Raw genomic sequence first — 14,049 nt, 5'->3', positions numbered from 1 at the left:
AACTCCCATTCACTTGGTTCGGAACAACGCCCATAGGAGAGAGAGGGCAAAGGTTCTAGTCCACTTGTGTTATGGCCCAAAACTGGTTCCCGTCGTGACGTCATGCAGTAATCGACCAATCCGAGCTCCAGCCTAGTTTTTGGGGTCCGTTCAGAAATTCAGTCCGATGTTCCGCGTCACGTCACGTGACCGCAGCACCCAGAGACAGTGCGTGTTCCACTTTCTATAACGTTACTACTGAACGTGTTGGCTATTGCTAGGGATGCGTCAGTACATCCGCCATATTGAATGTGTCAGTTTTACTTTTATCGAGTGGCACACACACTACCAACGCTCTGAGTTCCGGGTTGCGATGAGCGCGCCCAGAGTAAACTCCCCAACGCACCCTATGTTGATATGGTGTGCGTTTGTTGTGTTGGTGCGAGTAAGTCTAATGCAATTATAGGTTTATAAGGATATCTGGATGTGTATCTGTAATGCAATGTATCAAATAAAAGTGTATGCTGTTTTGTGTAAGCATGCAGCCAATCGTTTCTAACACAGGTAGACATATAAATATAACTTTGATTGTCTGTTGATTGAGTAGCTGTTGCTTTTCGAAAAATTACCCAACTGCCCAAAATTAAAGTTGCTTAAAATTATATATTTCTTTAAAATCATATATTTGTGAAATAAGTATAAGTGAAATATACTGTAAGCTTCATGAGGCTGTAATGCTGACCCGTCAACACAGATGTTAACATTTAAAATCAATAATTATCTCTAAAGTTTTCCTCAAAGCTCAGTCAAGACTTTATTTTTTTAATGGCCCGTCTAGTTTTTTTATAGATCAGCTTTTGAAAGCTATTCCCATTAAATCTCTGTGAGAATCCAAAAGTCAGGCAAAGCTGATTTGTTTGGAGTGGAACTCACTGTGTGATTGCAGTGTCAAAAGTAGGATTTGATCAGGATTGCACATTTACAAGTGGAAAACCAATTTTAGCATTTCCAGAAGCATTCAACTTGGATTTTGAAGAAATTGTGGTCGTGGATTATGCTTATTTCAGCTATCAATATTTTAGTTGGACTGTGTTGACTCAAGAATTGATGGAATACATCTCAAAAGCCTGTTATAGTAGTAACAATCCAATCAACCTATTTTTATGACACTGAAGCTCTCCTGTACAATGTCATCACTTTTTTGTGACATCATTACCTACACACTCAGGCATTTATTCACCTCTGCCTTTCCAAATCAGTTTATTGCTGCAACTGTGTGGGTTGTGACACAACCGTCATGGTATCCCATAATCAGGAAATAGTTGCTGGACAATTGCTTTCATCACACACATTGTGAAAGAAGCATTGGTTATAAAAGTTCCCGTCCTGCCACTGTAGAATACCATTAGACAGAGCGTTCCGCTTCTTCTACTACCCAAGATGGGCAGAAAACTGGCAAGTCGACCTTGTCCTCATATTGTATCGTATTTGTTTCAATAAGGGTTTGGTTTGCTGTTAATCCCACATACATTTAGGGTCTTCCCTTTGAAGGTTGTGTTGGGTTTTAAATGAGAACATTCAGTGACAGCATTCATCATGGTCACACAAGGTCTCGACTGGATAAGTGCTGGATATTAAAGCTACATGAACAAGAGACAACAGTGAACCCTCACTATATCAGTTCATCGTTCACACCACTGATATATCCCAGATTTCTAAAGGTCCGAGTTTTGGTTATTTAAACCTCCATAGAGTGATTCTCTAACATGGACTTAGTATAAACGTTCATTTCAAAAGACACCTTGGTTTTGTCATATGAGGATCCAAATAGGCCGGCACGGTGAGCGACTGGTTAGAGCGTCAGCCGCACAGTTCTGAGGACCGGGGTTCAATCCCCAGCCCCGCCTGTGTGGAGTTTGCATGTTCTCCCCGTGCCTGCGTGGGTTTTCTCCGGGCACTCCGGTTTCCTCCTACATCCCAAAAACATGCATGGTAAATTAATTGACAACTCTGAACTGCCCGTAGGTGTGAATGTGAGTGCGAACAGTTGTTTGTTTCCATGTGCCCTGCAATTGGTTGGCGACCAGTTCAGGGTGTACCACGCCTTTCGCCCGAAGATAGCTGTGATAGGCTCCAGCACGCCTGCGACCCTAGTGACTCATTTTTGTCACGGGCCACAATGTTTGTGGGGTTTCCCTTCGAGGGCCGTGAGAACTGAGAAACCAATGTTTCATCACCTCATCATTACATCACATATACGCAACATATTGATGGATAACTAGATTGGAAATTAGAAGTCAAACATAATAGTTTGTTCAGCTATTGTTGAAGCTACTGTATAAAGAAATGGATTTGGTAACAAAAAAATGCTTGCAATATATTATATATATTATATATATATTATATATATATAATATATTATGACAAATTTTTAGCAAGAACAATGGAAATTGATGCAAATGATTTTCATTTTATTTCACAAAAAATGACATAGTGGGCCAGGTGTGGCCCCCCCCCCCGGGCCTGGAGTTTGGCACCTGTTGTATGCGCTGGAATGTGTTGCAAGTATCAGTTGTTTGAAGGTTTATAATTACCATAACATTTATGCAAATTTCAATTGCATTTTGCATTGTTAGCATTAAGCTAGCAGACTTCCTTCATTTTAACATTGGATTGAACATTTTGGTGTTTAAATGTTTTATTCTCCTGTGCTGTGTTTTACAGTAAACTTCAACTGGGTGTGAACAAATAACTTGAAGCAAGCACACTTGGAAACTTATTTGGAGAACTGTGCAAGCGAGTGTGATATCAGGTGCTGAGAAATATTAATAATGATAAAAAAGTGACTTTTAGTAAGTTTAAATGTTTAAAGTGTGCAGGTGTAAAACAAAGTTTTCTCTAGCACAGATTTTCACCTATTGTACATTGTTCTGAAATGTATCACCCGCGATAAATGGGGTTTCACTGTATACAAATTTTAATTGTTTCTGTTAAATGGACATGATCTGTTTGCTGGGAGAAAGTCACATACAGAAACACGCCTTTGAAATAGCCTAATGTTTAATGAAAGGTGAGTTACTGATCAGCAAGTAAGGGAGTACAGCAAAACTACGAGGGAAAGGGTAAAGCTCTCATCACGTCCGTTCAGCTCAAACAGGCAGGTTCTGTTGGAGCCTTTACACGAACTTTGAAGGGTCAGAATGCAGGAAAGGAGGGACAAGGGTACTACAGAGATCGTGTGTGCTGTGGTTGTCACTTAAAGAAAACAAATGGGGGAGGAGAGAAAGGAAAAAAAAAAAAAAAAAAAAAAGACTTCCTTCTAGTTTTAACTATATCCCTCTGATCAAAGTTCAACATGGGAGCAGCCACCACAGGTGCTGTGGGCCCGATTGTGACCTTCCACTTTTCATACACCAGACTGTGGATAGGTTTGTTGTTGTTCTTGGTTTTTTAATTTTCCTTTTTTCCCCATTGGTTCTTAAATGGTCTTCAGAGTGCACTCATACAGCATAGAGTTCATATATCTTCTTGGCGCAGTACGCCAGCGCGGCCAGTGCTATCGTGTTATGGAGTCTCTTTCTGTGGATGTCATCCCTGCGTACCAAGACCACGGGCGTGGAGGAGGTGAGTGTATGCAGGGGCAGCCGCGACAGTTTTTGGCTGTCATATTCCACCTGGTACTTGCAGCAGGGGTCAAACTGCCACGAAATTCCGTAGAGGGCAGCGCAGGCCACACTGAGGGCGCCGGCGGGCAGCGCCACGTAGCGCGAGTATTCCGGAGGCAGGGAAAGCGGTGTCAGGAGGCAAGCGGCGCCTGACAACACGGCCGTCTTGTGCAAGCAGTTGCCCACCGTAATCCACCGCGCCGTCTCATCTCCGATGCGTGTGGGCTCAATAACAATGTATTTGTACTGGGCCTCCAGTGCTTGCTCCAGCTCATACTCAAACTGGTCCTGTGCGTTCTCCCCATTGTAGATCTCGTGAACAATGTAGCAGTCGGTCGCCGCCATCACTCCCCTGTACAGACGGGGTGACAGGAAGGGAACAGTGATGACAAAAAAATAAAACACCACTCATTGTATACATTGGACTGTCTGTATTTTCACCAGAGCCTTCACACTCGCTCTTCTACTGCAGATAACTCCCACTACAATATAACACCTAAAAGAACAACAACATAACATGCACAAGTTTTTGGTAATACTTCAAACAGCCTCTTGTAACATTAGCTGTATTTCAATTGTGGTTTTATTGGTTAATTGCAACCCATTTGAAACTTTCCAGACCCTACTTAACAGATTTCTTAATATTAAAAAAATAAACAAAAACAAAAAAAATTAAAAAAACAACAATTCTCTCTCTCAAAAAAACTCAACAAACATCACAACACAAAGACATTTTAGTAAAGGGATGTATCATGTAGCTAAACATATTAATCATTAAATGGTAAGTAATTATTTCTTGCATGACTTTACTGAATATGTACAGTCATGGAAAAAAATTAGACCACCCTTGTTTCTTCAGTTTCTTGTTTATTTTAAATGATTGGTATAACTAAAAGGTACATTTGTTGGGACACGATGACAAGCAAAATAGATCATAAGAGTTTGATTTGAGAGCTGATATCTAGCCATTTCCCTTGTTTTCTTGATAGGAACCAAAATCACTAGGAATACGATTAACGTCTACGCTAAGTAGGACATACTATGGAACCAGCTGCATTAATTGTATTCTTCAAGTAATTGAACTGTTGTGGTACTAGGCATTAAAATGATCAAGAAATTGAAGAAACAAATTGGTGTTTCATTAGGTCACCACCTTTTTTTTTAGATTGTTTTATTTTCTAAAACTGAGACTGTCTGTTACCACTGTTAAATTTTTGGTTGGTTAAGTTGTAAACCATTTGAACTGCAAATTAGTAGTAAAGGAATACAGTGGTACTCCGACTTACAAGGTTTGTGAGATACGAGCTGTTGCTTGGCTGTGTGTTTTTTTTTTGTTGTGGTTTTTTTTGTTGTTGTTTGTTTTTTGGGCGAGGGGGATTGAGTTACAAGGAAAAATTTGGCAGATTGTGAACAATCCTTGAAAAACGGAAACAAAGTCCTTACTTGAAGCTTTTTATTGCCACTTCCAGTTGACATTTACTTTAAAATAAACATAAAACAAAGAATTAGACTTGTGTATTAAACCAAAGCACATTACCTTTGTTCTGCAAAAGTCTGCTAGCTTAATGCTAACAGAGAATGCATAGATGAACGAACAAAACTAGCAGAGATGCCGTGGTATTTATAAACCTTTAAACAACTCGTATTTCAACACAAGCAGTAGCAACACATGCAAACAGACTATACGACAATCCTCACAGGCATATATGCGTTATCCTTTGCAAAATATTGCAATTTTGTTGAAACTGTGGTATTTTGTGTTTCATCATCAAATCTCCGTGAAGGGGTTCTGTATGTATTATTCTTCCCCTGGTGACCAAGGCACACACACCAGAATGAGCAGCACAATAGCCGTTGAATTATCATGATGTACAAACTGTTTAATTCTTTAACATTACACTTTTACTATATGTTTTTAAAAGTACAATACTGTAAAGTGCTATTTTTCTGATTAAAAAACATGCAACATAAAAATTAGTTGGTGTTTTTTGGGACGGATTAATGGGGTTTCTATTAGAGGTGCAACAATTAATCGAATAATCGACAATTGATTATCAAATTAATTGGATAATAGTCTGATAATCAATTAGTTATTCAGAGACACTGCTGAACATAAAATTGTCCAAACCCTCAGAATTTCAGGATCTCAACATTAAATATTATCAGATTTATGTGGTCCTCCATGAAAGCAGACTGATTATCTTTGTGTTTAATCAAATAAGACATTTGCAAACATTTGCTTTTACTTTGGAAAAAAGTGATTAACATTTTCACCTATTCTCTGACATGTGAGACTAAACAAGTAACTGAATCATAATCAACACGTGTGTGCATTTTTTACACTGTGAATTTGAAATGTCCTTAATTTTAATAAAGTTACAGTTTTTAAAATCCAATTCATCAATTAATAATAAAAAAAAGATTACTAACTTATTAAAATAAGCATTGGTTACAAACTTACAACTCTAATTTCCATTAATTTCAATGTGGAAAGCTGAATAGAAATGAGTGTTTTAAATTCCTAACGTGGTCACGGAATTAACTTAACTTTAACTAAATCAAGGCACTCCTCTATACGAGACGTGAGTGATGAATGTTTATAAAATCAGATTTTGCATCAATGTTGCTCCACAGTAATTATGTTCAGATATTAAGAGGGAAATTAAGAATAGGTTCAACGCTATATGATAACAAAACTACGGCCTCTGTAAAGATTAACCCATGAACACTAACTTAAGAAGGATTCCAAAATCAACTAAAAAGCCCAAGGTTGTTGCATTCGAACAAGAAACGGGTACGGTAGCTTTTTGTAACTCACACAGGACACCGCGAAGCCAAGCGAGCCGAACTGGCTTGCATGGAAGAAAGTTATGTGATTAGCCAGCTAAGTTAAGAAGGCTCCATGTTACTTAGCGAAAAAAAAAAACGTAGCATATTCAAGACAAAATACACCATTTCGCGTATCATTGAGAGACAATTGCACACATTACCACCGAGGTGAATATTTAAAAAATTCCCAGGGGTTTCGGTTGATCTGAAATAACCAAACATCACATGAGAGCCTAGTTTGCTTCCTTGCTAGCACTAGCTAGCAGACACGTTAGCAACTTAGCATGCTAATATTAGCTAAGCATATAATAAAATTATGATTCTCCGGGAAGGCTTCTCGTTCAATACCTGAAAGATAGACACGCTCTTTGTCTAACGAGAGGTGACATAGACAAACGGTTGAATTACGCCGAAACATTTTGGTGAAATGAGCACGATGTGAAGTAACTGACCTCTCCCTGCTTACTGGGACACCGCGCCTCCTTCCCAGCGACGCCATGTTGGAGATAGAGTCGTGATGCCAAGTGATGCATTGTGGTACAAGTCTCACTGGGTAATGTAGTTTTCAGAAAGCAATTTACAATTACTTCTAAGCGAAATTAAACTACAATTCCAACAATGCATAGAATAAGTGCGTCTACGTGACGTACTTAAGACGAGAACGTTGACGTTTTGAGAGGTCAAAAGAAATATATACTTATGACGCATTCAACGTACTATATGTGATCATAAATTTGACGATTACTCGAATTCACCGTCAAAACAAATACATTTTAAATCCTACATGAACTGAGAAAGATGCTTGACATTTCTATCAGTTAACGAGTAGGAAAAAAAGCGTATGTATCATATTCTGTTTTTTTGGACAATTATTTATGTGTTGTTGAGTGCCGGGGCGGATACTCACCCATGCTGTTCCTTCGCGTGCTCTGCCTCCGGGTTATGTTCTTGCTCTCTAGGCTGTGTACGTGTTGTAACCTGACGCCAACATAACAGCGACTTCACGTTTTGGATGTGACACCAGAAGCGACGTATAGCACAGCACCTGCTATATGCTGATGACTGTTACATTTATACAGTGAGCTCCAATGAGAGAGCAAATTAAATCACACAGGACAATTACTATACAGCATGACAGTTTGTCTAAATCACACTCACGCCCTCATCGTAAACGTTATTTATTTTGTAGGTATGAGGCTTCGCCAAAAGTTCATGTATAGGGCATCCTCTCACCAAATTCTCTCTCTTTCAGATCTGATTCAATACAATGCACTTTCCATCCGGTTCTTGGTCTTCCTTGTTTTCAAGTCTACCCTGTATTGGACTTAGATCTGCATCACTTCTCTTCCTACATTGCTATCCTTCAGTTCATCATATGTCCAAACCACTCATGTTTTCTTTGTAGGCCTACTTTCTTTGAAACTTGGGTTACCTTCGCTGAACCCCTCAAGTATTCATTTCTTATTATTTATTTTTCATTACTCCAGACATCCATTGCAACATCTTCATTAAACATCTTTTCTTATACTTTCTTGAGTGGTGTTCCTTCCAATCCGTACATCAAGGCTGGTCAAAACCACTTCTTCATGGACTTTACCTTTTAATTTTACAGGGACTCTTCTGTGACATACTGTGTCACACCAATAACTTTCGACAGTTTTTCCATCCACATTTTGATAGTTCACTTCCCTCCCCGGTCCCTATTTCCATCAAACCAATTGCATTTGTTTACCAATACAATAAATCAAATCAATAAAGTCAGCACGACAATGTTCTTCTCGGCCAGGAACTGTCAGATGCTCAGGGCATTGTGAGCAGCCACCAGTTGTCTGCCTCGTCATGCGCAATGAACTACGCAAATGGCGCAGGATGTGTTTGTAGACGTGTTGGTTGATCATCTGGCACTGTGGCAAGAATTCAGTGTGCAATGCCCCTTACATCGAAGAATGTGATCAACATGACTTTGACTTAGGGTGTGGACTGTCTTGCTTTCTTCGGTCTGAGCGACTTTAGATTTTTCCACTGAAGGCTGGTTTGATTTCCAGGTCGCACTTGAAGATCCATGACTCATCACCAGTGATTAATCTCCCTAGGAAGTCTGGTCTCATTGGTATCATCATCACTTTGGTCATTGCTTGGCGACATGGTGCAGAGAAAAAAGTTCAATGGCTGCAGAGTTGGTCACAAGCATATACTCAGGAGTGATTAAATCGGAGGAAAACCTATAGTTTGTCGTTTTCGGTTTGAAATGTATAGTTTGTGAAACCGGTCCTGGAACCTTTCTGACACACCTTGTATGTGTATTACAGCTAATAATAATAATAATAATACAATAATTCTGCATGTATAAATGTAAAAGCGTGTAGGTACCCACATAGGTAAAAAAGGCAAAGTTTTTCTGTTTCCCTTAGAAACAGCACCACCATGAGATCTGTAAACAACCAAAAACAAGTTAATTTCACAAAATCACTCACGTTCTTTTCCAGTAATATTATAACGCAGGTAGTGTATGTATTGTAACTCTTCCACCACTTTTTGTGAATTACATTGCTCCCTAAAAAAAACATTTGTGTATATTTTTTACTTTATTCATACAATAAAGTGTCAAGCACAAAACAACACATTTTACCAGTCAAGTGAATGTTTGAAAGGGTTAAGTCAATCTGCTCTCAAGATAATGCACACATACATATAAACAAAAAATGAAATATTGCCTATTAATAGGTGATTGCCACCTAAGCTTGTGATTTTCTGCATTTAAAGCAGACAATTGGCCCTGCATGTGAATGTAGTTCTGCCAGAGTGTAAGCAACTTCCTGAGGTTTGTTTCTCCTCAACACCTAGATTGTCAACAGCAAAGTGAGCCAAACTAGGGAAAACCACAGTGAAAAATTTGAAACACAATAATATCTCATTGTGAAATCCACAAGTATGATTCCTTGTGGTGCAGAAAGAAAATGACACAACAATAGAATGTGATGTGTAAACTTCAGCCATCCAGTTTCAAGTTCTAGAATCAACAAAGGATGTGGTGGAACTTGAATAGAAATACCCTGGATGCAGCTGTGCTGTTTTTAAAATGCTGGTTTGTCCATTTGCACGCGTCACAGTGACAGGCTATCACATGGGTGTCATAAATAAAAAGGCTTGTGTCACCTGTATTCTTTCCAGATAAAAAAAAAAAAAAAACACCAAAAAAAAAACAAGCTTTGCCTTAAACAAGCCAATGTATGACCCCGTAGTAAAGTGGTTACAGACCAACAGAAAAAAAAAAAAGGGGGTTGGGTAAATATGTGGAGGAAATCACATGGGTATATTGTTATAGAGCACCCGAATATCCCCAAAATATGCATTTTCAACAAAATTTCAGCCCAAGAAAAAAAAGCTGTGTTGCGAAATGAGTTTTAACAAACAGTCTCATTTGTAAATTTCTTGTGAGGTTGAAAATACATTCTTACCAAACTATAGATTTGTCTGATTTCTTTTAAACTAGCGCAAGGTTGTCTTGCATCATTTACTTTGTCTGGTGCTAATTTAAATTCTTACACATTTGAAGTCATAACCTCAGTGAAAAAAATTACCACAACATGCATTTCAACAGAACATGGCGGCAGAGGGAAGGTCAAATGAAAACAAATGCCAAATTACGTGAAAATTCTGTTAAACCATCGTGAAGAAAAACAAAGGTGCAGACACTTTATAAGCTCTGACTTCTACCTGTGAGCAAATAAAAGGAGACTCCCATTTCATTCAGATACACACAGGTGAAGAATTCACACCCTGAAGCTTTTCCATCTGATAGAGACATTGGACTCAAGTCAGCTGATTGATGTCCTGTTTTCTGCCGAAGGAGCTTCCCCTTGTTGCGGATAGATGTGACCAAGTCAAGTCAGCGTTGAAGTTTCGTGCAAGGAGATCAGCTGCTTCCTTCTCACAATGCCTGGAAGGTCTTTTTTTGTATGGAAGCCTTTAAATCCAAAGCTTACCTCACTTCTGAGAGTCACTCTCTCTCTCGCCTGTCTTTTGGCACCACGTGAGGTCATTGGTAAATATGTTCGAAGTAACGAGGTTGAGGATTTTCTTTGACGTATTTCTGAATGTACCAACAGGTCAGGTGAGCTTTCAGATCTTCTTCCACCACAAAGTCCATGGCCGCCTGTGGTCACAGAACACTAGTTGTATTACTCTTTGTAACTTTGCCATTCATTTAGTGGTAATAGTAATGGTGCATCATGTATTCTGCAGTAATGTGGTGGGCCTTGTTGGAAACGTGTGACAAATCACAATTTTGCAGTGTCTTTTCTTAATGCTAATCCGTGCTGGTGGACTTTACCTTGGCCAGGTGTTTGGCAATTCCTCTCCCTCTGTAAGCATCTGGAACTTCAGTGTGTTGCAGGTCCACCGTCTTCTTCCCAACGTATTCATACAGAAGAACTGCACGATCGTGAGACCCTGAGGGGAGTCAGTCAGCACTGTTAGTTTTTCTCCACCCATTTTACTAGTTTACATTAGTTTTCCTTCCACCACTCATTGGTAAACACCAAGGATGAATGTGACCGAATGTGCAATCTGGACACCAACAGAGGTGATACTCCATTACTCGCACATCAAAGAGAAAGAGCACTCTTTTGAGGACAATAATTTACATATTCTGGACTGAGAAGACATGGTTTGAAAGAGGAGAGAAGAAGGCTATCTACATCAATGTGGAAAAACCTCTAGAGAGAGGAAGAGGCTTAAGACACCACATATCTTCCACATTTAATGCTATCCTTTCATTGCTTCTGCAGAGATTGAATAATTCAACCTCTAACAAATAAGATGCTAAATTTGATCATTTTACCTCTAACAAATAAGAAAAACACACAGTCACTTAGCCTTTAGGTGCCTCCACAACCATTGTTATAACTGAATGAAATATTAACAGGTGATTTCCCCCACACGACTGCCCCTGCTTGCGTAGTCCTCTCTCCTATTTATCGTAACAATCAGGGTTTTGCATGCCAAATTAGTAAAACCATTCTTGGTTGGGGCGTGCCTTTAATTTAGAGCAGGGGTGGCCAACCCGCGGCTCGCGAGCCTCATGCGGCTCTTCAGGAGCTGTCACATGACATGCGTCAAAAATGAACTGAGAGTTTGTGTGTGTGAGACAGTGCACACAATGTTAACTGTTGAAAATTACTGATATTATCATGTTGGTGTGGTTATTTTCATTAGATCTGGCTGAGCAGAGGTCTGTGTATGCGTGCAGACATGATTAAAAGATGATGTTCATGTGTACCCATGTGTATGATGTGGCTCTTTGCAGTAACACAGAAAAAAAAGTGGCTCTTAGTCTCTGACTAGTTGGCCACCCCGATTTAGAGGATGGATAAATAAATAAATAAAAAAAAAATAAAAATAAAAAAAGTTTCCCCACCATACCTAAGCTAGACCCGTCCCATACTTTAAGCATGAACTGATGAAACCTGCTCAGATAAGAGGCAAAACATCATCTAAGACAACCAGAACAGTCTCGTATAGAGCAGTTTAAACTGTAGAATTTAACATTTGGTGATTTGATTCACTGCTGCAATAATACCTCTCTGAAAATGTTCTCTAAACACAGCATTATTCTATTTTTGTAAGAGTCGATTCACTTGTGAGAATTTGTGTCAAACTATCTCCTGGGGATAATTTCAACAGGCAGATCAAATTGATTATTTTGGGAGATAAACAAGCCTGTGTCTCTGGGAAAATGGTACATATTGGTAACACAACCAAATACATTGAATTGAAAGGGGATTTTTACTTGAATTGATAAACTAGTGAAGCTAAAAGTTCAGGCAGCAGCTTCCAGTTGTTTTTCTGAACTCATGTCTGATTAAAGACTTGCATTGTAATTAAAATCCCTGTGACCGGGATTTCCGAAAAGCAAACAAATGGTTTGATTGATTTGTGTTTATGTAGTTCATAAATTTGCCCGCCCCCCGCCCTCCCCAAAAATGCAATGTTCAAAATGTTACTATTTATTATTATTTATATTTATTATTATTATCTATTTTATCCTAAATTGTGTGTGTGTTTTTTTAAACACCAGGAAGTGCAGGTAATTTCTTAGCATTTATTTTCTGTAATAAGTAATTTCTGCATGTTTAAATGGAAAAAGTGGATTAGTTGGTTCTCTAAAAGGTTTTCTAATAGCAATTCGCATTGCTTTCTTTTGTGATAAGAATGTAACGTTTGTATTAGTCTAATACGTGTTTCCCCATACTTCAACACAAAAAGTCATGTATGGGACTATGAGTGAATCGTATAATGTATACAATGATAACTAGTTTATGAAGTCTTGCGCTTCATATGGTAAATGAAGCTAATTTAACAACAAGCTGTGAGCTAACATTAGCCAAAAGCTACCACCACCATCAACACGTTGAACATACCGTTTAGTCTTATGACAAACTGTCGACGCTTTTTGTCGTGTTCCACCTGGATTTGAGGGTTGTTGGCGTCGAATGCATTTGCTTGTGCTGTATGAGCCATAACGGCAGGTTTATAAAAACAAAAACACGACGATGACGATGTGAACACGACCGTGCAGCAATGGCTACAAACAGAACACTACATGCAGTAACGAAATCAGCTGGAGGGTCACGTGACGCCCGGCCAATAAGCGTCTGCTTGTCATAGGTGGGCGGGAGCTAACCTCCAAACCGTAGAAAACCAAGTCTGGACACTCTTTGAACTCATCGCACTGCTCCGCATTGGTTATCTCTATGTCAGATGGTTTACAGACGCCATGTTGTATCTTTTCCCGGCATTTCCTTGCATTGGCCTCGGACAGTTTTTGGAATTTTAAGTCGATTTTTATTCGATTTTTGGCAAAATGGTTTGTTGTGTGGCAGTAGACCCCTCTACACCTTTGCTATAAATGACAATTCTCCTAGAAATAGATGATAATACAACCAATAACACGTTGCTGATTATTACCTCACAGCATATTCATCGTACTGTACTGAGCAGCATCAGAATAACATCAGAGCACCTGGAGTGAGCTCAGTCCATCTTTTGATTATACAATAATGACTTCATTGCTCCATCATTACCTTTTTGTGTGACACACTACAAAAGTTTTTTTCCATCTTTTCTTGAGCCAAAGTCTGTATTGTATTTTACATTAAAAGAAATCTCACCAAACACCACCAAACAAAGATGTCACAAAAAGTACAGTGGTACCTTTACTGACGAGTGCCCCCAACTTACTGGCACCATCTGGGGGCATTTTGGTGCCAAGAAAACAATTGAAGTGAGTTGAGGAAATTCATTTGGACAAAAGCAGTTATTTGCCACCATCAGGGTGAGTCAATTACTCACAAAGTTTTGTTATGCGGGAGGGTTCACTGTATGTTTCATTGTAGTCATACTTAATAAATCTGGAAGTGTGTTTTGTTCAAAACCCAATTCCGATTAAATTGGGACATTGTGTAAAATGTAAATAAAAACAGAAAACACTGATTTGCAAATCCCTTTCAACATATATACAATTCAAAGACAATATATTTCATCTTCAAACTGATGAAGGTTATTGTTTTTTTTG

General features: G+C 38.9%; 2 protein-coding genes across 3 annotated transcripts; both read right to left on the bottom strand.

The window, feature by feature from the left end:
• Positions 1-3,021: 3,021 nt before the first annotated feature.
• On the bottom strand, positions 3,022-7,416 carry tmem11 (transmembrane protein 11). 2 transcript variants are annotated; one of them, XM_061700658.1, is made up of 3 exons: positions 7,381-7,416; positions 6,926-7,022; positions 3,022-3,996 (listed from the first exon to the last, which is right to left on the bottom strand). In XM_061700658.1, the coding sequence occupies exons 1-3, from the start codon at positions 7,382-7,384 to the stop codon at positions 3,480-3,482; spliced, it is 618 nt and encodes a 205-aa protein (XP_061556642.1). In that variant the 5' UTR covers positions 7,385-7,416; the 3' UTR covers positions 3,022-3,479. The 2 variants fall into 2 exon arrangements, with proteins under 2 accessions (XP_061556642.1, XP_061556644.1); XM_061700660.1 differs by lacking the exons at positions 6,926-7,022; positions 7,381-7,416 and adding an exon at positions 6,822-6,919.
• A 1,666-nt stretch (positions 7,417-9,082) lies between these two features.
• natd1 (protein NATD1) lies at positions 9,083-13,061 on the bottom strand. Its single transcript, XM_061700749.1, has 3 exons — positions 12,896-13,061; positions 10,807-10,925; positions 9,083-10,629 (listed from the first exon to the last, which is right to left on the bottom strand). Exons 1-3 carry the CDS (start codon positions 12,993-12,995, stop codon positions 10,513-10,515), a joined length of 336 nt encoding a protein of 111 aa, XP_061556733.1. The 5' UTR covers positions 12,996-13,061; the 3' UTR covers positions 9,083-10,512.
• Positions 13,062-14,049: the final 988 nt, after the last annotated feature.

The sequence above is a fragment of the Phycodurus eques genome, chromosome 16, assembly GCF_024500275.1.
Source record: "Phycodurus eques isolate BA_2022a chromosome 16, UOR_Pequ_1.1, whole genome shotgun sequence".
Classification (NCBI taxonomy): Eukaryota; Metazoa; Chordata; class Actinopteri; order Syngnathiformes; family Syngnathidae; genus Phycodurus; species Phycodurus eques.
This window is presented reverse-complemented; position numbering and strand designations above follow the sequence as displayed.